Here is a 26,033-nt window from a genome sequence, read left to right on the forward strand (position 1 = left end):
ACCTGTTGACTCGGTGTGGTTTTGATATGACACTGTGTGTGTGTGTGTGTGTGTGTGTGTGTGTGTGTGTGTGTGTGTGTGTGTGTGTGTGCGCGTGCAGACGTTGTGTCTCCTCAGCTTCTGGCTGCTGGTGAGGCAGTTTCTGACGGAGAGAAGAGAGAAGCAGACGGATGAAGAGCAGCTCTCTGGTGTCAGAGTGGACGGACACACAGTCGGTGAGAGACACCAGGAGACCAGATTCCATTCAGTCTTTCCTTTTTAAGTTAAAGTGCATTAAAAAAAAAAAGAGTATGGCAAAATAAATACTGAGCATTTCCATAAAACCTTTGTGAATCCTCAGATAGAGAGTGATGACTACGAAATATAATTTACTATATCTAAATATTATTTTAAATATTTACTTTAAAACACAAGATATTATCCACAAAATACTGAAATGTTGTGACAGCCCTGTCTGTGTGTCTGTGTGTCTGTGTGTCTGTGTGTGTGTCTGTGTGTCTGTGTGTCTGTGTGTGTGTGTGTGTGTGTGTGTGTGTGTGTCTGTGTGTGTCTGTGTGTGTGTGTGTGTGTGTGTCTGTGTCTGTGTGTGTGTCTGTGTCTCTGTGTGTGTGTCTGTGTGTCTGTGTGTGTCTCTGTGTGTCTGTATGTGTGTGTGTGTCTGTATGTGTCTCTGTGTGTGTCTCTGTCTGTGTGTGTGTGTGTGTGTGTGTGTGTGTGTGTGTGTGTTGTAGAGGGTCAGCAGGACGAGTCCGGGGGTCACAGGGAGATGATGGACGTGTTGGGTCGTACAGTCATGGCTATGCTCAATAAATACTGGATCTATATCTGCGGAGGAATGTTCTTCTTCGTCAGCTTCGAGGGACGTATCGTCATGTATAAGATCATTTACATGATGATGTTTCTCTTTTGCGTGGCACTTTATCAGGTTTGTGTCGAGCTCCCTCTGATACTTTTAGATAAACACAGTATAATAAAATCATTAGACAATAGTTCATGTGGCGTTGGTTTGTGTATCTGTTTGTTTATCATCTGTTTGTTTTCTGTTTTATCTGTCAGTTTTTTGTAGCTATTTGTTGTTTCATTTAGTTTGTTTAATGTATTTGTTTTTGTTTATTATTTGTATATTTAATTTTTCATTTTATTCTATTCCATTTTACTTTATTTTTAAATTATGATTTATTATTTATTATTTTATTATTATTATTTCTGCCACGGGATTAAAAAAACTGATTTTTTTCTTTTATTTAATATTTTTATATATATATATATATATATATATATATATATATATATATATATATAAATTATAGGAAAGAAAGTTATTATTTTAGGATATGAATTTAAATATCCTAACATAAAGGCAGAATTTGTGAGAAATATAATATCAGATAAAAGAGTTTTGAGAGAGATAAAATCTGAATTATATAAGTCTGAATATATAAACCTGCAAAAAGTCTGAATTGTGAGATAACGAGTTGCTTTTTGTGAAAAAACAAAACAAAACTATGAAACAGTTGTGAGATGTAAAGTCAGAATATAAACGTTGTTTTATGAAGACGATTAGTTTTTGTCCTGTGCTGCCGTTCATCCTGTGAGATATGTTACACAGTCAGGTAAAGTGCGGCTCTGTTTCAGTTGCACTATGAGAGGTGGCGCTGGATGCTGAAGTATTTCTGGATGTCCGTGGTGGTTTACACCATGCTGGTGCTCATCCTGGTCTACACCTTCCAGTTCGAGTCCTCCATTAACGTGTGGTCCAACATGACGGGCATGAGCAGAGAGAAGTACGCTAGCTGATATTAGCTGCTTTACTCCGGCGGTATCTCAGGCTGATCGCTGGGCTCCTCTTCTGCAGGCTGGAGGATCTGGGTCTGGAGAAGTTCTCCGTTCCCGCTCTCTTCACGCGGATCTTCATCCCCACCTCGTTCCTGCTGGTCTGCATCCTTCATCTGCACTATTTCCACGAGCGCTTCCTGGAGCTCACCGACATCAAATCTGTGGCAGACAAACAGAAGAGCACTATCTCCAGGTACTGTGATGGCCGGGTTTCCCAGCGGCTCGTGTTTCTAGTCTAGGCGTGAACCGGACCCTTTCACTGCCGAAAAACAGGAAACAGGATTTCCTTTGAGGAAATAATCCTAGCCCCACCATACTTCACATCGTCCTTGTGTGTGTGTGTGTGTGTGTGTGTGTGTGTGTTGTCTGTCATCTGTCGTCAAAACAGTCGTCAAAAAAACTTGATCCAATTCTTTCGTAATAATAATAATGAATAGTTGTTTTTAGTTATAAATATGTTGTTGTTATTAACGGTTAAATTAATAACAATATGCATGATATATGTTTATCTTTTTAAAGTTGCATAGTTTATTTTTCAGCTTATTTTTGTTAATTTAGTACTATATCTATGCCATTATAATATTTATTAATATTTTGAATTACTTTTTCATATTTTAGTTTAAATTCATTTGTCTTTTTTTTTTTTTTTTTTTTTTACTTTGACTTTATTTTTAATAATTGCCTTTCAGTTAGTTGCCAAAACATAATTTCTATTTTTTCTTTTTATGTTTAAAGGTATTATTATTTATGGTGATTGTAGGATATATTAATATAAATATTATAATAATTGTAACAAAATAATGAAAATAGAATTGATTCATTCTGTGTTTCCTAATAGTTATATATTACTTCGTAGAGATCTGTTTTTAGTCTTTTTTTTTTTTTTTTTTTTTTATTCTTTTGATCAAAAACAACCGAAAAACAATTAAGTATGTGATTCAATGCTGTAAAACCAAAAAACATGAAAGTCAGAAGGGTGTTAAAACATTGATCTTTAGCTTCAGCGCCGGTTAATACTTCAGATTTTTCCTCTCAGCTTTGTGTTTGTTATTGAATCTGAGTTAAATTAGGTTTCATTGCCAGGCTTGTTCATCTGGATGGGAGTCTGGTGGATATTTCCATGGTCAAACCTTCATTCAACTCCGTAAACGAGGAGGAGATTGAGGAGAGAGCCCACCAGGAGAAAGAGGAGGAGGATGTTAAACACTGGGAGGAAGAGAAGCTCTCTGAGCCACGCTTCACGTCTGAGAGCTTCAGCTGCTCCATGTCTGCAGATCCTGAGCCGGAGCAGGAGTCAGGTACTGGACCCAAATCATTTTTATTTATATAGCGCTTTTAACAACACAGGTTGCATCAAAGCACTGAACAGTATAAAGTAGAAGAGTACAATGATAATCTCTAGAAGTTAAGAGTCCCCAACAAAGCAAACAGAGGAACCAAAACCCCATCCATACAGAATGGAGAAACCAGACCCAAAGACATATTACACCATACTCAATTATTACAAGCGCATTATTTTCTTAGTATGGGGTGATTGAGGGTTTTATTCATTCATTTCTTTTAGTACGCAACAAAAAACATGATGCACAAATAAAAAATAATTAAAAAAAAGATCTTGCACTATACAGTGAGGTCTTTCAAAGTTGACTTTTTTTATACGGAGCGAGCTAAATTTAACATTTAATGACTAAATGTATTTAGTTTTAGTTTTACGTGAATATTTCATATTCTAGCTGGTGTTATAATAACATATATTAAAGAAAATATATTGGCTTTATAATTATATAGTAAAAATACTACTAATAAACAAGTTTTAAATTAGAATTTAAGATGAAAGTAATATATTTGACTGCAAAAAAATTGTGCACGCTAATTTTCCTTTTGCAAAAAGGAAAAAATGATCATATTGATTGCATTAGGTTACATTTTTAGCTAAATAAATGATGATAAATACTTTACATGAATGTTTCTGACTTTAGGAAAATCATTCATATTAGATAAAAATGTTATATTAAATGTAATTAAAAAAGTACTATAGATTGGAATATGTTTAAAGAAAAGACACACCGTTTTGTAGCCGTTGATGTTCATTGAAGAGCAATGCAGTAAAACTGGATCATATCCTCACAGATGCTATTAAAGTGCAATTTAAGCACACAAAATTAAATGACAAGACCAAATTATATTTTATATGAGCGAAACACGCTATAAAAATCTGAGTTCATATTAGAGCGATGGAACCGGACGTGTTTTACTAGGCCGGCGGAGCAAACAGAGCAGAATGAAAGCGTCTAGACTTGTTTAACGTGTACACACTTTGGCATTTGATTTCCAGGCGTTTCTCGCTGCTCACGGAAGCTGTGAGATTTGAGAGGCGTTGATTTATCTGTGCAGCGAACCACTGTCGACCAAAGTGCTTCGCCATCAAAACAACAACATAACACCACCAGAAACAAAATAAATAATCATGTATTTAAAAGACGTTTAAGACCTTACAGAATGACCTTCACTTACCTTCTGGATGTAGTTGATTACAACACAAAGATTTCGATTTTCAGATCCCACAAATCCAGATGGACTCTAAAACGAAGAATAGCTAAGTCTGCCTCGAATCGCCAGTTCGATTTTAAAAGCAGCGTAAGTGACTAAAATGTCTGGCTCTCTTCAGCACCCCGTTCTTTTTGAATCTTTCTGATTTCTAGGGTTTTATCAAAGTTTAATTTCTAACGTTCGCAGCCTTCCAGAATGATCCGTGATGTCTCGCTGGAAGGTGAAGGTGAATGTTGTCTGCACAGCAGCGGACGATGCGTTATATTTATACGAATATGAAGGTTAGATATAAGAAAGAGTCAAGAATCAAAAAGGGGCAAGAATGGACCCCTGAGGTTCCCCCCAAGGAACTCAACCTTCCAGTGAGATGTGAGTCAAATCGGTGGTGTCTGATCCACTGTAATATATAATATAGTACTTTCACCAAAGCCGTCTCAGTGAGGCTTAAAAGCTGTTTGAAAGACCTCAGAAGTCAAGTGGGCTTGTGTTGTGTGGCGTCTCGTTCTCCAGAGAACAGCTGCGAGTCAAACCGTCGTTACCCTGCAGCTCATGCTCTTTTATGGATTTCATAAACATGTCGGGACCCCGTCGCTGGGATTTATCGGTGGGCGTCCGTGTTTTATGACTGTTTTGAGAGTTGAGATCAGTGTTGTGATGTTGATGAACGGCTCTGTGAGGGTCAGCTGCTCACATCCCCCACATCCTGATGATCCTGCTTCAGTGCTCCCATAATGCTTATTCATTTTCATGCTTTCAGTTTTCAATTTCATTTGTTCAACTTTGTCATTTTTGTGAAGTTGTTTTTTTTTATTATTTAAATGTATTTTATTATTTGTATTTTTAGTAAAAGCAGCAGTTCATGCATCTGTTTCAGGTTGAAGAGCTGATTTTTGATCATATTCTGAAGTTCTTTTAGTATGATGCAATGCTATCATAAAGTTTATTGATATTTAGAATTTGCTTTTATTTTTATATTTTCAGTTTTGTTTTATTTTAGTCGTCTTTAGTCATTTTAGTTGCTTTTAATGAAGTTTTTATATTCTAATAAGCATCGTTTTTATTTGCTCATTTTTCATAATTCAGCCAAAGCTTTTTATTTCTACATTTTATATCAATTACTTGCCAAAGCAGCGTTTCTAATTTCATTTCAGTACTAACTCATTTTTAGTTTATAGGTGCATCGTCATTATTCTTTCTTTATATTTTATATAATATTATTTTATTATTTAGTTGTTTTATTTCAGTGAATTGCCACTTATTTGAACTTATTTTTAATACAGATCATTACTGATCATTAACGCAGATGCATCATTGAGTTATTTTAGCGTTATTTCTACGCTATTGCATTATTTCTTAAAACCTTTCTGAGTTGATGTGTGTGTTTTTCTGGTGTGAAGAGCTGAAGAGTAAGTGGCATCTGGTGGTGGAGCGTCTGACCGTGCTGTTCCTGAAGTTCCTGGACTACGTTCAGAAGCTGCAGCTCTTGATCTGGTGGCTGCTGGAGCTTCACATCATCAAGATCGTCTCGTCCTACATCATCTGGGTCTCGGTCAGAGAGGTGAGCCGGAAACACAGCTCTTCAGCGTCACAGAGCCTCAAACAGCCCTCCTCCGTCGAGGAACCCCATCTCAGGGGCATTCAAAACGTTTACATGTACTTTGTCTCTGCGTCTGTGTCAGGTGACTCTGTTTAACTACGTGTTTCTGGTGAGCTGGGCCTTCGCTCTGCCCTTCGGTCAGTTCAGGCCTCTGGCGTCCAGCGTCTGCACCGTCTGGACCTGCGTCATCATCGTCTGTAAGATGCTCTACCAGCTGACCTCCATCAACCCCTCCTCCTACTCCAGGACCTGCAGCATGGTGAGCCACACACACACACACGCTCACACATGCTCAAATACACACACACACGCTCATACCCTCACACACATACACACACACACACTCATACACTTACACACACACACACACACTCTCAAATACACACACACACACACACACACACGCTCATACCCTCACACACACGCTCATACACACACACAAACACACGCTCATACCCACACATGTGCTCATACACACGGTCACACACTCTTTCTCACACACCACACACATTCTCTCAAACATACTTTCTCTATCACACACTCTTTCTCACACACTTTCTCTTTCACATTCTCACTCTCTCTCACACTCTATCTCTCTCACACACTCTCTCTCTCACACACACACTTTCACTCTATCACACACTCTCTCACACACTCTCTCACACACACTCTATCAATCTCTTGTATTCTGTCTCTCACACACACACACACACACACACTCTCTCTCTCTCTCTCTCTCTCTCTCTCTCTCTCTCTCTCATACACACTCTCCCTCACACACACACACACACACACTCTCAGACTCTGGTTCTGACCGCTCTCTGTTCTTCTCTCCTCCAGCCGGGGAACTACACAGAGGCTCAGCGCTTGGACCTGTCCAGATCTCTGCTCTACAGCGGCCCGCTGGATCCGGCCAACTGGATCGGCCTCAAGAAGTTCTCTCCGCTGCTGGAGAACCTGAGGGTGAGAGCTGCTGCTGCTCACACACTTCATTGCACTCTTTCTCACCTTTTATAATCTGAAGAACCCTCTTTCACCACAAAGAAGCTTTTGTGAAACAGAAAGGTTTTTCTGATTTTAAAGGTTCATTATAGAACTATTTAGACAAAAAGGAGTTAATTATATAGTTAATTAAAACTAAATGTAACTAAAATTAAAGCCTAAAATAAAATATATATTTGATGGTTGCAAAGATAAATTATTCTAAAATTTTATTTAGTTTAACTTGAATAACTGAAAGTAAAAACTGAAATAAATGTAAACTTTATTTTAGTTTTAGTTATTTTTTAACATTAACAAATAAATGAGAAATAGTGCTTGACAGCTAGCTGAAATAAGTTTGTGTATCACAAAATATTTAATTTTTAATAATAATTTATTCCTTTATTTTCCCCACTCAGAATAACCTCCTGATGCTGGCTCTCTTGGCGTTCGAGGTGACTATTTACCGTCACCAGGATTTCTACCGTATGAAAAACAACCTGACCCCTCCGGTCACGAGAACCATTTTTCACAACATCACACGACAGCATCTGGACGACGGCATCGTCAACTGCGCCAAATATTTCATCAACTACTTCTTCTACAAGTTTGGGCTTGAGGTAATGAATTATAGACTAATAATTAATAACAAATAAATACACTAATTATACAAAAGCTCAGGTTGGTCTTTTTTTTATTATTTGTATTATTTATTTATATTGATTTTTATTATATATTGATTTAATATTTAATATAATTAAATGTTTCTATTTTTCTCTTCCGCTCACCAGTGCTGCATTTATTTGATGAAAACATAGTAAAAATCATGAAATAATATTACAATCAAAAAATTAATTATTATATTTTATGTAGTATTATATCAAATAAATGCAGCGCTGGTGAGCGGAAGAGAAAAATAAAAATACAATTAAATTAAATATTAAATCAATTATTTTATTATTATTTCTTATATAGAGTCTTGGCTCTGTGAATGTGTGTTAAAGAGTCATTTATTTCAGTGATTTTCAGCATCATTCCTCCAGTCTTCAGCGTCACGTGATCTTCAGAAATCAGAATAATACACATGTCCTACTTGGCAAAATTATGTTCTCCCCATTGAGGACCCTACTTTACTGTGTGTCTGCAAGGCCTCTAATAGTTTATGATCTAAAGCTCAGATTGCAAGCACACAGATGAACCACAATGGAGTGTTAAGGTGTAATGGGTCAGGGTTGCGTGATAGATGTTGAATATTAATTTGTGTGTCGTGACGCTATCAAGCGCACCCGTTATAGAGGTAACGTGAAGCTGCTGAATGTCGCTCCTGCAGACCTGTTTTCTGTTGGCGGTGAATGTGATCGGCCAGCGGATGGATTTCTACGCCATGCTGCACGCGTTCGGTCTGATTGCGGTGATGTATCAGCGAAGGAGGACCGCCGTCGCCCGCGTCTGGTCCAAGTACTGCTGCTTTCTGGCCTGCATGCTAGCCGTCCAGTACCTGATGTGCATCGGCATCCCTCCCGCCGCCTGCACAGGTGAGTCTGAAGATGTCCTCGGATCTGGAGAAATGTGTCTCTGCAGTGAATGGGTGCCGTCAGAACCAGAGTCTGATTAAAACCTCAGAATAATCCTCAGCACTCCAGTCCTTCAGTGAACATCTGGAGAAGACAGAAGAGGATGAAAGCTTGCTTACAAACTGTCTTCAAAATATTTTCCTTTGTGTTCGGCAGAACAAAGAAATTCATACAGATTAGGATCTCCCCGAGTTTTCATTCGTGGGTGAACTATTCCCCACAAATGAGGTTTTGTGTGGTAACGCTTCGGTCTTCTCCAGAAGTTCACCGATGGACTGGAGTGCTGAGGATTATGGGGATGTTTTAATCAGACTCTCATTCTGACGGCACCCATTGGCATCCATTAATGAGTCACTGATGCATTTCTCCAGATCCAGATTTTTTTAGCTAATTTTAGGTGAACTATTGCTTGAAGGTAACAGCAGGTTCACTCCTGGTTGTTTTTTAACTTCTGTTCTCGAGTATAAAGATATACGGTATATTTTTGAGAGAGAAAATGCTGTCTTTGCTAATGTTGAAAGTTGTTGGTCACATGACTATGATCAGATGACTTATCTGTATCTAGCCGTTTGATAATAAAAGCGTTGTAGGAGTGAAGTGTTCTTTAAAGGACCTCTCTTAACGGTTTCTTTTGGTCCAGACTATCCTTGGAGACGGCCGTCCTCCAGCATGGACTCAAACGTCATCAAGTGGCTCTACTTCCCCGACTTCCACACCAAACCCAACTCCCTCTTCCTCCTCTGTGAGTGATACTGAGTTCGTGCAGGTCGCTCGTCGCCGGCGCTCTTTAACCCCGTCCCTTCTCTCCGTCCGCCTGTAGATGACTTCCTGCTGCTGCTGTGTGCGTCGCTGCAGGGCCGAGTGTTCGAGGAGGAGAGCGCGGCGGCCGTGAAGCTGCTGGCCGGTGATAACGAGGAGATCTGTCGAGATCTGGACGCCGCCAGCTTCAGCCAGCACAACCCTGTGCCCGACTTCATCCACTGCAGGTCAGCACGGACACGCCGTGTCTTTAAGACAGCTCTAAAAAACGAATAAATCAAAGAGAATCAAAAGCAATCAAAAAAACTAATAATTGGCTAAAACACATCTCCTCCGTCTTTATTTGACCCTCTAACTCTCTAATTCTATTCTTTAAAAAAAACTTGCACCCTTTTTATTTACTAACTAGCATCTTTATTGTTTTTGCGTGATATCTGTTTTCTTTTATTCATTGCACAATTTCATATCATTGCTCTTTTGCTGATTTTGATTGCTGTCACACAGTGTCTGCTAAATTTAAACGTGAAAATTATCTTTTTAAACTTATTCATATTATCGCACCATTTAAAAAATAAATAAATGCAATGTTTTTTATTATTGCAATTTCATTGCAATTATTGAATTAAGTTATTATTTACTCGCTTTGTTTTCAATTATATGGCATAATTATTTTACGTTTTCATTTAGCTGAAGTAAATGAAAAAATATAATCAGTTAATTAGTCTAATTGATTTAATTATCATGAGATAAAAGTGCACATAAAGCCATTTTTAATAACAGAATTATGCTGATATTTCTGTTCTGTTGTTGAAATATATATACATTCACACCATGGCTGTAATAATAACTTGTTTTTATTGTATATTTATTATATTTTATTCAAATGAACTAAATAAAGAGGACAGCAGGATAAATATCAGTATATATTTATGAAAGTTACTTTTAAAAAAGCCTTTCTGACGTAAATAGACATCTTTATTGACGTTGTTCTGATCTGACACGTGAGACGCCGTCTGATATTTATTCATGTTTATTTAATGCCGAAACCAAAAAAAACCCATATTTACACTTTGATAGATTTGGTTCTTATTTGATGTGTTTTGATCAGGTTCTCGATCTCAGTGATCCTCCAAAGGGCTGCAGAGCGCCTTAAAATGAGTTGAACGCAGTATATTTAGTGTCTATCAACACAACTCCTGAGAACACCGCCGCAGCGCTTTCTAAATCATCTCAGACAATTTCCCGGGGAGTGAATCAGCATTGGTTTTGTGATTCCAGACGTGTTCAGAAGCCTGCGCTCTTGAAGGAAACACGCTGCGCTCTCTTTAGTGCTGTAATTGATACTGATTACTCTGATATCATCTGATCATTTCTCAAGCCTGCCGTCTTATTATTGTAGAGTAAAAGGAGGCGGTAGATCAGGGCAGGGACATTTATCTTTGAGCAGGTCATCCATCAGCTGGAGAAAAAGCCTGCAGATCAGACGGATCCAGCCAGTCCAAACAAGCAGAGACGACGACGATGATGATGATGATGATGATGAAGGAATTGGGAGACTTTCTGCTCTTAACGACGTCTGTCTGCTCCGATCGTCTTAGATGTAGATCACACGAGTTTTTCCACTTCTCCGTCATTATACTTTTTAGGCGGATTCCAGTAAATCCAAATAACCTTCTAATGCATGATGGGTAATTCTGAAGAAAGCTAAATGATTTGGAGACCTGTTTACAGTCTGTTTTTGCTAACAGACCGATGTAATAATAAACCCATGTGAATGCTAATAATGATACACTATTGTTCAAAGGTTTGGGGCAGTCAGAGTTTTCTGCTCGAGGCAAAGATGATTCATTAAAACAATATCCAGTCCAATATAGTTTTCACTTACGTTAGAATGGGTTCTGGTCATTTTATATTTCTTTTTAAAAAAAACACTAAAATATTGTTCAAAATTGTCTCATCTAGTTCCTCAACCGACATTTGTCAGTTTTAAAATAATTGTGTATATTTAAATTCAGAATGATCGCTTATTATTTTATATATTTTAATAACAACATGTTTAGCATAAATATAACTGTTACACTGAATGATAAAGGAACATTATTTCACATTTTATTTGAAACGTTAAACTTACTAATTACGTATTAAATACATGCTTTCATTTAATGTTCTTTATGTATATACAATCACTTTTGTTAGTTTTTTGACACTAAAATGAGTCGTCTCACCTTTGACCCGCTCACCAAGACTGCATTTAATTCAAAATACAGTACATTAAAACACTGAAATATTATTAGAATTGAAATCATCTGTTTTCTCTGTGAATGTGTGTTAAAGTGTGATTTATTTCAGTGATTTTCATCATCATTCCTCCAGTCTTCAGTGTCACATGATCTTCAGAAATCAGAATAATATACTGATTTACTGATCAACTAACATTTCTGATTATTATCAGTGTTGAACACAGTTGTGCTGCTCGATATTTTTGGGGAAACTGTGACACGTTTTATTTTTCAGGATTCACAGATGAATAAAAAAGTACAAAAGAACAGCGTTTATATGAAATAGGAATATCTTTTAACATTATGAACTTCACTTTTAATTTGAATCTTATGGCAGAGGCGTTTGCAAAGGTTTCTTTTGAGGTTTTCAAATGCAGTGTTTAATTTTGCATGAGATGAGAGGCAAACTGTAAAAGTTCCCCCGTGGTCTCTGTGCAGGTCGTATCTGGACATGCTGAAGGTGATCATGTTCAGCTATCTCTTCTGGTTCGTCCTGACCATCATCTTCATCACGGGCACCACGCGCATCAGCATCTTCTGCATGGGATACCTGGTGGCCTGCTTCTACTTCCTGATTTTTGGGGGCGAGCTGCTACTGAAGCCGATCAAGAGCATCCTTCATTACTGGGACTTCCTCATAGCATACAATGTCTTCGTGATCACCATGAAAAACATTCTCTCGGTGAGTATCTCATACTCCAAAATCACAGCAATCAGAGATGATGTTAATTATCTTCAGATATGACCAGAACAGCCTCAGTTTCTCTGTAGGTCTGAAGTGGGATTTCATTAATAATTATGAACCAAAAATTTATTTATATATTATTAATTTTATTATATATATATATATATATATAATATATATATATTTTATATATATATATATATATATATATATATATATATATATATATATATATATATATATATATATATAATGGAATTTATTATTATTATTATGTACTTGTTTTATTATTATTATTATTTAATTTCATTTATTATTATTATTAATATTTATTGCTTCAGGAATTTCTCCTCCACTTTTAATTAATTAATAAATAAATCTATTTTTTTACACGTACTTCTTGTAAATGTGGGTTTTTGTCTTGTTTTGTTTGGGTTTTTCTGTATGTAAAGTAATATGGGGGGGCTGCTTCTTTTTACATGCATCCTTTGTGCTGTAATATAGTAAAGATCCTAAAATGAAATGCTTATTTGACAAATCATGCAAACTTCAAAGAGAAAAGTCCATAGTTTGGCCGTTGTTAGTGGTTTCTGTTTAGATCGGGGTGTCACGAAGGTTTTCTGAAGGAGAATCGCTCCCAGCTTGTTTTGAGAGCGATATGAAGCATGTAGTTTTGGAGATAATTGAGTACTCAGCAGAGATCTGTGAGAGAGCAGGTTGTGGTGGCTGTGTTTGTGACTGTGGTCTGTGTTCTCTTGGCTCTCAGATCGCGGCGTGTGGATATATCAAAGCACTGGTGGCCAATCACTGCTGGCTGATCCAGTTATTCAGTCTGGCCTGCACTATAAAAGGATATTCAAAGCGTAAGTTCTGCCTTCATTTCCTCTTCGGTTTAAAGAATTGAAGGCTCACTTTCTACAGTCGCTCTACGCTTTGATGTTTTTTCTTTAAGCTTTACTGTCATGAAATTGCTGGAAATGTGCTCGCCCTCAGGCCGTTTGTTTGGGGTTCAGTAATGGAAGTGAATGGGTGCCGTCAGAACGAGAGTCTGATAAAAACATCAGAATAATCCACAGCACACTCCAGTCCATCTGGAGAAGACAGTGATCAAACTAATCCAGCGTTAAGATGCTTTTAATGTCTAAAATATTCCATAATAACTTTTCCTCCAGTGAAAAAGTGCTTCTGTTGTCTCTCGCGTTAAAATCCAGCCACATCTTGGTTTAAGAGCTGTTTGGGACTGTGCAGATTTCTCTCCTGATTCAGACCAGATCACTTTTTTTCACTGGAGGAAGTATTATTACGGAGTATGGATCATATTTTAGTTAAAATCATCTTAATGCTGGATTAGTTTTATCTTCTGTCTTCTCCAGATGTTCACCGATGGACTGTGGATTATTCTGATGTTTTTATCAGACTCTCGTTCTGACGGCACCCATTCACTTCCATTGCTGAGACACTGCATTTCTCCAGATCTGAGGAAGAAACGTAGCTGCTGACCTGATCTTTTGGCTTAATGAGTGAATCTGCTTAGTTTGATAATCTAAAGAAAAGTTTTGAACCACACATGAAATACACTAATGAAATATAGCACTGATTGCTTTTATGATCGTGAATGATCAGCTGATTTTAATGGCGGAGTGAGAGCTTGATTAGATCCTGATGGTTGTCTCGCAGCGGAGCAGAACGCTCATAAACAGTGTGAGCTGCCGAGTGACGAGGCCGGGATCATCTGGGACAGCATCTGCTTCGCTTTCCTGCTGCTTCAGAGGAGGGTCTTCATGAGCTACTACTTCCTGCACGTCGTAGCAGACATCCGCTCCTCTCAGGTCCTCGCCTCCAGGTACATCAGTACATTGTTCAATTTGGAATTTTTTATGTTCTCATATATATATATATATATATATATATATATATATATATATATATATATATATATATATATGAGAATATATACATATACACATACCATATATATATATATATATATATATATGTATATGTATGTATATATATATATATATATATGTATGTGTGTGTGTATATATATCTCTGTATATATATCTATATCTGTCTGTATGTGTGTATATATATATATATATATATATATATTTGTATATATATATATTTGTATATATATGTATATATATATATATTTGTATATATATTTGTATGTATATATATATATATATATTTGTATATATATATATGTGTATATGTATGTGTGTGTATATATATATATATGTGTATATATATATATATATGTATGTGAGGACCGAGCAATTTAGCAGTAAGGGCACCAAACCATATGTTCAAAAATATATATTTTCTTTAATGAAGGAAAATCAAACAAACAAATAATTAGATTATTAGGCCTAAACAATACAAACAAAACAAAACAAGCTCAAATAAATCAACCGTGTAAACCAAACCGAGCTCTCAAAATAACAAACACAACCACATTTATACAAAAGGACTAGTCCACATTTAACGACATAGGAGACACAAAACAAAGAAACGATCTACAAACCCCCACTATAAACTAGACAAATTTCCGAGCTTAAAGCACTATCCTAAATCTTCAATAAAGCCAACCCCAATACAGGAAGGAGGACATAAACATCGAAAAATTAATTAATTCAAATGAAATAATCTTGGATCTCCCTCCCAGCCATCTGAGGAGTGGAACAGGCCCGTGGCCTTTAAAAGTTGTCAACATGGCGGCCCGCCGTCTTTAAAGCAGTCAGCCAGCGCAGAAACAAAGAATCTCCACCATCCTCCACAACACGGTAACTTAAACTCAAAAGAAAACAAAAAATACAGCAACTAGATTGTGTGCACCCAACTAGCTGCAAGTAAAGTGTTTAAATAAAACCATGGAATCCAAATGTGTGTGGGTCTTATTTTAATCAAGATATTTAATGCTAAATAAACTCAAATAATAATCTTTTTAACTCAATCGAATGAAATTAAATATAAATTGTTTGTGGATGTGTGTGCATGTAACATTACTGGTCACTGATGTGTGTGGCCATCACATACTCCCTCCCTCCGGGGATGTCACTGGCACACCGGGAAAGATAGTCTGCAGTCAGATTTTCTTTGCCAGGGACATGTCCAATGGAGAACCTGAAGGGTTGCATGGCAAGGTACCAGCGAGTGATACGGCTATTAGTGTCTTTCATCCTCTGGAGCCACTGTAGAGCTTTATGATCCGTCTCCAGTACAAACTCTCTACCCAAAAGATAGTACTTCAAAGAGTCCAAAGCCCACTTCACGGCCAAACATTCCTTTTCTACTATAGAATAGCGGACTTCCCTAGGGAAGAGTTTACGACTGAGGAAAGCAATGGGGCGTCGAGCATCGGGGCAACCCTGCAACAACACAGCTCCAAGGCCTCGATCAGAAGCATCTGTTTGCAAAACAAAAGGTTGATGGAAATCAGGGTTATGTAACACAGCGTCTTTACTCAAGGCCATTCTGATATCCTGAAAAGCTGCATTTGTTTCGGCTGTCCACCTGAGCTGATTGGGACTCCTTGAGCCCACCATGTCGGTCAGTACTGCTGCCCTGCTGAAAAGTTGGGAATGAATCGGTGATAAAAGCCAGCCATGCCTAGAAAGGATCTCAACTCCTTGCGAGTCTGTGGCTGTGGACACTGTTCAATCGCCCATACCTTCTCCACTTGGGGTCTGATCACCCCCTTCCCAACGACAAACCCCAGGTACTCGGTCTCAGCCTTAGCAAAGGTACACTTTCGGGGATTAACGGTCAGCCCTGCCTCCTGAAGACGTTGCAACACTTCACGGATATGCCCCAGATGTTGCTCCCAGGAGTCACTGTAAATCACAATATCATCGAGATAAGCAGCTGTAAATGATAAGCCTCTCAGTACCTGATCCATAAGTCTTTGGAAGCTAGCTGGTGCCCCATGCAGCCCAAATGCCAGGACCTTAAAATGGAATAGGCCGTAAGGAGTTTTAAAAGCAGTCAGTTCTCGAGATTGTGGAGTCAAAGGGATCTGCCAATACCCCTTAGAAAGATCAATAGTGGTAAGAAATTTTGAAGTGCCCAGTCGGTCAGTAAGATCACTGATCCGCGGAGTGGGGTAAGTGTCAAATTTGGTCACAGAGTTTAGATAACGAAAGTCTATGCAGAATCTTATGGTACCATCCTTTTTGGGAACAAGGACCACTGGGTGACACCACTCACTTGTAGATGGCTCTATGATTCCCAGCCTCAGCATCAGATCCACTTCCTCTTTCAGCGCCTGTTGAAGACGTTCTGGAATCCTGTAACTCATTCTTCTTACCACAGCATTGGGTTTCAATACAATATTATGTTCAATTAAGGTAGTAAACCCTGGGTATTCTGAAAATACTTCTGGTACACAAAGGTCTCTCACCTCCTGCTGTTGCTGTAGGGACAGGTGACTCAGATCCACATCTCCTGAAGCCGATTGGGGCAAATACTGATCAGAGTCCTCCTCTTCCTTTACTTGCTTAATCATCAAGCTTTGAGTGGACTTATCAGGATGAGAGAACCATCGCTTCAACAGGTTTACATGCAGGACTCGTGTAGAGTGACCTTGGTCAGTCGGGGCACCTCATAGGTAGTGGGACCCAGTTTCCTTCTGACTTCATAAGGACCTTGCCACTTTGCTAACAGCTTACTTTCCTGACTTGGTAGCATCACCAGTACCTTCTGACCGGGTTCAAACTGTCGCTCACGGGAAGACTTATCATACCACATCTTTTGGCGTGTTTGAGCCTCTGCCAAATGAGATTGCGCTAGTGCAGACATCCTTTGCAAACGTTCCCTCATTTGCAGAACATAAGACACCACATTTGTTGGTTCACCTCTCTGGGAGTTTCCCTCCCACACTTCTCGCAGTAAAGAAAGGGGGCCTCTTACATCATGCCCATACAGCAACTCAAATGGAGAGTAACCAGTGGAGGACTGTGGCACTTCCCTGTAGGCAAACAAAAGATATGGCAGCCATTGATCCCAATCAGAGCCAGAGTTGCACACAAACTTGCGTAGCATTTGCTTCAAGGTTTGGTTAAATCTTTCAGTGAGCCCATCGGTCTGCGGATGGAAGGAAGTGGTTCTCAAGCTCTTAATGCCAAGCAACTGGTAGACTTGTTTTAGAAGGGTTGACATGAAATTGGTTCCCTGGTCCGTTAGAATTTCCCTTGGGAACCCAACTCTGGAAAACAGCTGTATGAGACACGTTGCTACATACTTTGCCTTGATAGACTTTAAAGGAAACACTTCAGGATATCTTGTCGCGTAATCTGTTACCACAAGCATAAAGCGGTTACCTGACCGGCTTTTCTCGACAGGGCCAACAACATCCATTCCCAGTCTTTCAAATGGGGTGCCTATGAGAGGAAGGGGCTGGAGAGGGGCTCGTCCGGGCGACGAGAGGAGACCTTTGACAATCTGGGCAGGTATTACAGTACTGGGTTACCTCAGAGTTTAAACCAGGCCAATAAAAGTGCTTCCTGATCCGGGCGAGAGTTTTATGTTTTCCCAGGTGGCCAGCCCAGGGAATCGAATGACCCAGAGTAAGAATCGCTTCACGGACACACTGTGGTACCACCAGTTGTGTCATTTGCCCCAGCTGACGGTATAATAATCCTTGATTCATACAGTATCTTTCCTGGACACTGACATCCACAGACTCTCCCTCCCCCTGCTTCACTCGTTCAAAATAAGGGCCAAGACTGGAGTCCTCTTGCTGTAGCTGAGCAATATTGGCAGGCAGCTTGAAATCTGGAGAAAAGTTGGACAAGGTTTCAACAGGTAATATGGAAGCATTATGTTTAATTTTCTCCAACCTCTTCAGCCGTCGTGACTTCCTAGGTTTGACAGAGCCACAGATTTCCATATCCTCATCAAAAATGGTAAAGCACCCAGCAGCTCCTCCTCTCTTCCCTCGTGTTTGCTTGTGATCGAGTAACCACCATGTTACAGGTAGATGCTGGCTGCAACAGGTCCCACAGTACTGGCAGATCATGACCTAACACTACAAGTTGTCAGCTACCCCCACCTCCAAAAGGTAAGTCTGTCCCTTCACCTTCAGATAAACCTCCGCAGTGGGTAGCTGCTTCTCGTCACCATGTACACAGCGAATAGCCTTCCTCTCATTGTAGCGGAGGAGAGCTGGGGAATGCACTTCAGATGGACTAGAGTCTGATCACTTCCTGTATCCACCAGGGCAGCCACTTCCCTTCCATTCACCTCCACAGTGGTCATTGAGGGGAGCCTTTCCGTTTCTGCTGGGGAGCATACATGGTGCCTGGGCACGTAACACAGGTGAGTAACTTTAACTGCATTATTAGGGCACATGGGTTTAGTGTGTCCCTCCTGACCACACAAGTAGCATATTGGCACTTTTCTAGAACTCCTAGGAGCAGTGACAAAAGTAGGCCCTCCTCCTGGAGGCTTACCAGCATTGGGGATATTCCGAATCACCGGCCGGGGAAAAGTTGATTTCCTATCATCCCGGCTTGACTTCCAACACCAGGGCTGACTCCCTTTACGTGCTGCCACAAACACATCAGCCAGTGTAGCAGCCTGTGAAGCGGTCTGTGGATCATGTTCTCGCACCCAAACCTGGAGCTCAGGAGAAAGCATTCTTAGATATTGTTCCATAATGATCACCTCTCCAACTTCTTCAACGGACTTACTTTTTGGCTGCATCCATTTCCCATAGAGTTCTTTTAACCTCACATACAGTTCTTTAGGGCTCTCACTCGGTTCAATTTCAAGTGAACGGAACTTTTGTCTGTAAGTTTCTCGGTTGATGTCATATTTTCTCAATATAGCAATTTTAAGTTCATCATAATTAAGGGAGTCATTAACATCCATGTGAACGTATGCAGCCCGGGCCTTACCCGTTAACAGGGGAATCAGATGAAAGACCCACTCCTCTTGGGGCCACCGGCAAACTGCTGCAATCCTCTCAAAAGTAGTTAAAAAATGTTCAATGTCATCACAGTCCGTTAACTTTTCTAGCTTAGGCTCTTTAAAAGTGAACTGACCTGTATCCCGAACATCAGCCCTCTCTCCTCGATGAGCACTAGACTGAGACAATGGCCGGCTTGGGCCTGCACCATCATCTGGGTGAACCAGACCAGTAGGTGACGTCACCAACGAATTAGGAACAGGGGTAGTGCGGGCCTGCACCTCCAACTGCAACAGCCCAAACTGGTGTTGGAGGGCTCTAAACCGACGTTCCTGCTGTGTACACTCTGCATTCCTTTGCACTTCCTGGGCATCCATCTTTGCCATATGAGCTCGAAACAGGCCCACCAACTCCGCCAAAGTTGGTTCACTACCTTCAGGCCCCATAACCACATCACTCCCATCCTGGGTTTCCTCATCCCCCAGCTCTTGTACCTCCTCTTCAGACGGGCCTACTGGCAAGGCCTTTTGGGCTCCTTTCCGCCCTCCCCGATGCATGGCTCAGGGAGAACAAGAAGTGTGCCCTTACTGCCAGAATCCCACTTCTGACACCACTTGTGAGGACCGAGCAATTTAGCAGTAAGGGCACCAAACCATATGTTCAAAAATATATATTTTCTTTAAAAATCAAAGACAAAATCTTACAAAGGAAAATCAAACAAACAAATAATTAGATTATTAGGCCTAAACAATACAAACAAAACAAAACAAGCTCAAATAAATCAACCGTGTAAACCAAACCGAGCTCTCAAAATAACAAACACAACCACATTTATACAAAAGGACTAGTCCACATTTAACGACATAGGAGACACAAAACAAAGAAACGATCTACAAACCCCCACTATAAACTAGACAAATTTCCGAGCTTAAAGCACTATCCTAAATCTTCAATAAAGCCAACCCCAATACAGGAAGGAGGACATAAACATCGAAAAATTAATTAATTCAAATGAAATAATCTTGGATCTCCCTCCCAGCCATCTGAGGAGTGGAACAGGCCCGTGGCCTTTAAAAGTTGTCAACATGGCGGCCCGCCGTCTTTAAAGCAGTCAGCCAGCGCAGAAACAAAGAATCTCCACCATCCTCCACAACACGGTAACTTAAACTCAAAAGAAAACAAAAATTAACAAACAATACAGCAACTAGATTGTGTGCACCCAACTAGCTGCAAGTAAAGTGTTTAAATAAAACCATGGAATCCAAATGTGTGTGGGTCTTATTTTAATCAAGATATTTAATGCTAAATAAACTCAAATAATAATCTTTTTAACTCAATCGAATGAAATTAAATATAAATTGTTTGTGGATGTGTGTGCATGTAACATTACTGGTCACTGATGTGTGTGGCCACCACATGGGCCATCACAATATATATATATATATATATATATATATATATATATATATATATATATATATATATATATATATATATATATATATATATATATATATATATATATATATATATATATGTATATATATATATATATGTATATATATATATATTTCTATATCTGTATGTATATATATATATATGTGTGTGTGTGTATATATATATATATATATATATATATATATGTGTATATACACATATGTGTGTGTGTGTGTGTGTATATATATATGTGTATGTGTATATATGAACTATATTAAAATTAAAAATGTTTTAGCTGAAATAAAACTTTTTTCAGTTGACATTTATTTAATTTAACATACTCTATAATTTAAATTTAAATGTGTTTTTTATTTAATGATTGATTTATGTATTTTTTTTTTATTGTAATGTTTTTAATTTTAGATACAGTTTTACTTCATCTATAATAACCCATAATAACATCTATAATAACTTCATCTAAAATGATAACTAATTATAACCCGACAGCTTCATGAGACTAACTGATGGCTCTAAATGAAGCCGCAGATAAAAAGCACTACAAAGAGTGCATTTGAAGCGCTTTCATAAATGTCATAACTGTGTTTGGAGAGCATTCCAGGCGTATTCAGACTGTGGTTTGTTTGTTTCGTGTCTCTGTTCCTCTTTGTTCGTCCGTCAGAGGAGCCGAGTTGTTTCAGGCCACCATTGTGAAGGCGGTTAAAGCCAGAATAGAAGAAGAGAAGAAGTCCATGGACCTGCTGAAGAGACAGTGAGTTCAGTGTCAGACTCACAGTGTTTGATTGTTCGCTGCCGAGCGCTGCATGCCCTTTTCACGCGTGAACACACGCTCGCTCCTGCTCCGTCGCAGTGTTTCCTTTCGTTCGTCCAGTGTTTTCCAGAAGAGCAGTGTGTTAGTAGGTCACATCTGCAGGATCGCTCGGGCTTGCCAAGACCCAGCCTGTTTTCTCTTCTTCCTGCACAAGTCCCGACACGGAGGCTCTTTATCTTCAATTACAGTCTAATCGTGTTAAATTAGGTCAGCTCAAGCGAGCAGGCCGAGGAATCCTGAAAACACCCTGTCTGTTTTCCTCTGTCAGGATGGACCGCATCAAAAGCCGACAGCAGAAGTTTAAGAGAGGCAAAGAGAGGATGCTGTCTCTGGTGCAGGACAGTGGAGAAAGCCACTCGGTAGTGGAGGAGGATGAAGGTATACTTCCACGTCTCAAGCACAAAGTCAAATAGGTCACACTTTAAATAAAGCACTACTCAAATACTTACTGAGGTCATGCTCTACAGATGTAAGTGCATGCAGGTATTTTTACAATGGAAAACATTTCTGTACACGATATGTGCGTTGTACTAAATGCTGAATTTAAAAGGACCGTAAAATGTTTTAAAAGCTCGAGGTCAGTAAGATATATATTTTTTTTAGTTGTTTTTTTTGCAAGAAATGGATGCTTTTATTCTGCAGTGATGCGTTAAATTGAACAAAAGCGTCAATAAAGATAAGGTTGCAAACGATTTCTATTTCGAATAAATGCCGCTCTTTCGGACGTTCTGTTAATTTTAGAACCCTGAAAAATAAAATGCATCACAAAAATACTATTCAGCAAAACTGTTTTTATCAGAAATGTTTAAATGAGTATATTGGAAAGATTTCTGAAGGAGTAATGAGGCTGAAAATCACAGAAATACATTAGTTTAACACACAGACACGCATAGAAAACAGCTATTTTTATATATGATATAAAATAATATTATTTCGTAACATTTGCTGTGTTTTTGATCAATAAATGCGGCCTTAATATTTAAAAAAAAATCACCAAACTCAGATTTCTGAATTGTTACATAATAAATAAACAGACCACTAATAAATGACAGGTTAAAGGACATTCAAAACATCAATTTTAAATTGGTATAATATTTCATCATTGTTTGTTTTTACTGAAATACTGATCAAATAAATTCTCCCTTGGTGAGCAGATAAGTCTCCTTTCAAAAACCATAAAAAAATCTGCGTTCATACTTTGAGTACTTTAACCTTACCATAATTAAATTCACCAAATAATAGTTTGCAATAAAAACAAGTATACTTCAGTTTCCAGTAAACCACGGAGACACCAATGCCACCGTTTCCTGAGAATAATCGAAATATGGTCATACTTAATTCACATGAATTCAAAAATATAAATTGCGTCGTCCCACACACGTTTGCCTGAAAACACACTTTAGTCCGACATCAGTGTCAGGTTCGTAAATTCCTCAAGTGCCTGCGTTTAACTGCGGTGTTAAATGCATTGCAATCAAATCTAAAACACATGAAACGTGCATACCAGAGCTCCGGGCTTTTAATGCTTTTAGGTGTTGTGTGTGCGATCGCTCAAAGCGTTTCTCTGCGTTACAGGAGACAACAGCAAAGAGAAGAAGAAGGACAAGAGGAAGCAGTGGTGGAAGCCTTGGGTCGATCACGCGTCCAGTTAGTGTGCACGTCATTTCATTTGCAGCAAATAAAATGATTCGTATTCATATCACAAGATCGAAGTGTTGAACTGATGTCATTCAGATAAATATTGCAGCTCAGATTGACATTTGAGAGGGACTGTCACTGACAGCAAGATTAAATAAAGAGCAAAATGGGTTTGAATAAAAAAACACTAATAATCTCAAATATGTCAACAATGTCTCAGATTGAGCTCAGATTTGCTAAAGTCCCCAATGTATGCAAGCGATGTGAACGATTTGGTTTTGTTTTTACTTTTAATTTTATTAAATGTCTAAGCACTAATATTTTCCTCTGTGCATTTGAAAAATGAATAAGAAATTAATTAATATTCTAATAAAAATACATATATTTAAAAATAATAATAATGCTAAATAATAAATAAATAAACTATTATTTAAATGGTTTTATGTGTCATTTTATTATTGTTTTTTCTGTTGAATTTTTTTATTACAGGTTTATCACAGAATATTTTATTACAGGTTTTTTCTGTCGAAAAAAGTAATGTGTGAAATGTTTTTTTTTTTTTTTTTTTAGTGGTCCGAAGTGGCAACTATTACTTATTTGAGACTGATAGTGAGGAAGAGGAGGAAGACGAGGACAAAAAGGATGAGGAACCTCCCAAAAGATCTGCGTTCCAGGTAAATATTCCAGAAACGTCAGAGCTTTACTGCATGCGCACCCATGAAGACATACATCTGTGCTTAATTGTGTCGTTCCCACAAAACTGTCTTTAACCTAAATGGCTCAGTGTTATGAAAATGTCTCAATGTGTTCTTCTTTTGTTCCCTCAGCTCTTAACAATGTTTAGTTATTTATCCGACCGCTAATAAAGCGGTAACAGCGCTAGCTCCCTGACTAACCCATCCCTGCTCTGTCCTCTCTTGTAGAGAGCTATCCGAAAATTTGCCTCTGCTTTGCTGGCTTTACCAAAGTCTGTCATTAAACTGCCCAAAACTGTACTGCAGTATGTAATCAGGGCAGCCAAGGTACTTCACAATGCCTGATATATCTCCTCTCTTCCTGTATGCTATCGTTTGTGTCAGCTCTGTCCTCTACGAGCATCGGCGGACGTTGTGCCCCACTGCATTTTCCCGCTTTCCAGTTGCACAATATACATGCATTTGTGGCACGCATTTGTAACTGGAGAGCAAATAGAGCCAGAATGGCCGACCATTACAGCTGCACGTGCATCATCTGCATAAACGGAGAGGATACGATGAGTTGCATGCCAAAGAAATGCAGTGTATTATGCAGTCGACTGCAATAGCATGCAGGGCTGGGTGATTTATTAACTACGCATGAAGGCTATTAGTAGAGTTTTACTTAGCTAGTATAAAAGTGTGCTTTAATAGCTGATTGTTAACAGTGTTGAAACTGTTGTGCTGCTTAATATTTTACTCATTTTTGCATCCTTTTTTCTTAGATTTTTTTGATTAATAAACAGTTTAAAAGCAGCATTAGGTCAAAATCTTTTCTAACAATTTAAGTCTTTAATAACACGTCCTTGCTGAATAAAAAAAAAAAAAAATTCTTAAAAAATTACTGACCCCAAACTTTTGTATAGTAGTGTATATTGTAGCACAAAATGTATTTTTGGAACAAACATTGATATTTTTGGTTTATCAAAGAACCCTGGAAAAAGTATCGAAATTCCCCCAAAATGTTAAGCAGCACAACAATGATTATTAAAATTATCAATGAAAACATTAAAAATCTTGCTGATCCCAAATTGTTGAACATCAGTGTACCTTAATCAGACAGTCAGATGGATAGATAGATGGATAGATAGATAGATAGATAGATAGAGGGCATCTGAAAAAAGATATATTATTTTTAGCTTTATCATCCAGCCCTTGATGCATGAGTTGCAGATGTTTTTTCTTCGAGGTTTTTCTGGGGTTTGGTTGCGGCAGTTAAACAAAGGCTGTGTTTTTCTCCTTTGTGAACAGTGTAATCATCCTTTTTTTGGACGAGACCTGACACCACAATCTGAATGTCTGTCCTTTGGAGCAAAACATCCCCTAAAGCTGGTTTCCTGTCTTGTGTTATTGTGTTGGTGTCTTTGATTGACAGGAATATCTGACGCTTTTCCTAAAACAGTCTGTTTTGCCGGCTCAGCTAAAGGCTGTTTCTGGACTGAAACAGAGTGCAAGTGTCTACCCTGCATGTATCTAAGACTCTTTGTTTTTCACTAGAGGGGCAATTAAATTTGGCTTAAAGACTGGTTCTAAATACCACTGTAGTTAGAAAGAAATATAACGTGGCATATAAACACCCAACCCAAAACAGCTCACCATCCTGCTTGTCCATTTCTTGTCTAATGGGACCCTCTGCTTCTCAGTTTGTATACCACGCCTGGATAACTGACTCAAAAACTGCCATGAAAGAGAGAAGCAAGGAAAGACGGAGATTCTGGCAAAGATACACGGAGCGCAGCACGAACAAGAAGGACCAGAAGGAAGGTACATTGGTTGTAAAATAATACTCTTATATATTTAATATATATATAATATAATATATATAATATATATATAATTATATAGAAAGACAGACTGACAGAAACAAAGACAGACAGACAGACAGAAACACAGACAGACAGAAACGCAGACAGACAGAAAGAAACACAGACAGAAACGCAGACAGGCAAAAACACAGACAGAAAGAAACACAGACGACAGACAGAAACGCAGACGACAGACAGAAACGCAGACAGACAAAAACACAGACGACAGACAGAAGCGCAGACAGACAAAAACACGCAGACAGACAGAAACGCAGACAGACAAAAACACAGGCGACAGACAGAAACGTGAGAGACAGACAGACAAAAACACAGGCGACAGACAGAAGCGCAGACAGACAAAAACACGCAGACAGACAAAAACGCAGACGACAGACAGAAACGCAGGCAAAAACACA

At 38.6% G+C, this 26,033-nt stretch overlaps 1 protein-coding gene across 3 annotated transcripts in view; it reads left to right on the plus strand.

Annotated features, from left to right (window-relative positions):
• LOC122329477 (piezo-type mechanosensitive ion channel component 2) overlaps positions 1-26,033 on the plus strand; it is a 108,841-nt gene that overhangs the window by 61,020 nt on the left and 21,788 nt on the right. For all 3 annotated transcript variants that reach the window (XM_043225722.1, XM_043225724.1, XM_043225723.1), the window contains exons 14-33: positions 101-215; positions 732-925; positions 1,636-1,784; positions 1,856-2,029; positions 2,920-3,134; positions 5,784-5,944; positions 6,066-6,242; positions 6,824-6,946; positions 7,384-7,584; positions 8,295-8,499; positions 9,179-9,280; positions 9,359-9,524; positions 12,015-12,258; positions 13,028-13,124; positions 13,939-14,104; positions 21,291-21,380; positions 21,709-21,818; positions 23,016-23,087; positions 23,649-23,752; positions 25,456-25,576. In XM_043225722.1, the coding sequence (XP_043081657.1) occupies positions 101-215; positions 732-925; positions 1,636-1,784; positions 1,856-2,029; positions 2,920-3,134; positions 5,784-5,944; positions 6,066-6,242; positions 6,824-6,946; positions 7,384-7,584; positions 8,295-8,499; positions 9,179-9,280; positions 9,359-9,524; positions 12,015-12,258; positions 13,028-13,124; positions 13,939-14,104; positions 21,291-21,380; positions 21,709-21,818; positions 23,016-23,087; positions 23,649-23,752; positions 25,456-25,576 (2,986 nt within the window). The remainder of the gene's footprint in view (positions 1-100; positions 216-731; positions 926-1,635; positions 1,785-1,855; positions 2,030-2,919; positions 3,135-5,783; positions 5,945-6,065; positions 6,243-6,823; positions 6,947-7,383; positions 7,585-8,294; positions 8,500-9,178; positions 9,281-9,358; positions 9,525-12,014; positions 12,259-13,027; positions 13,125-13,938; positions 14,105-21,290; positions 21,381-21,708; positions 21,819-23,015; positions 23,088-23,648; positions 23,753-25,455; positions 25,577-26,033) is intronic.

This window comes from Puntigrus tetrazona, chromosome 24 (genome assembly GCF_018831695.1).
Source record: "Puntigrus tetrazona isolate hp1 chromosome 24, ASM1883169v1, whole genome shotgun sequence".
In the NCBI taxonomy this organism is placed as follows: domain Eukaryota; kingdom Metazoa; phylum Chordata; class Actinopteri; order Cypriniformes; family Cyprinidae; genus Puntigrus; species Puntigrus tetrazona.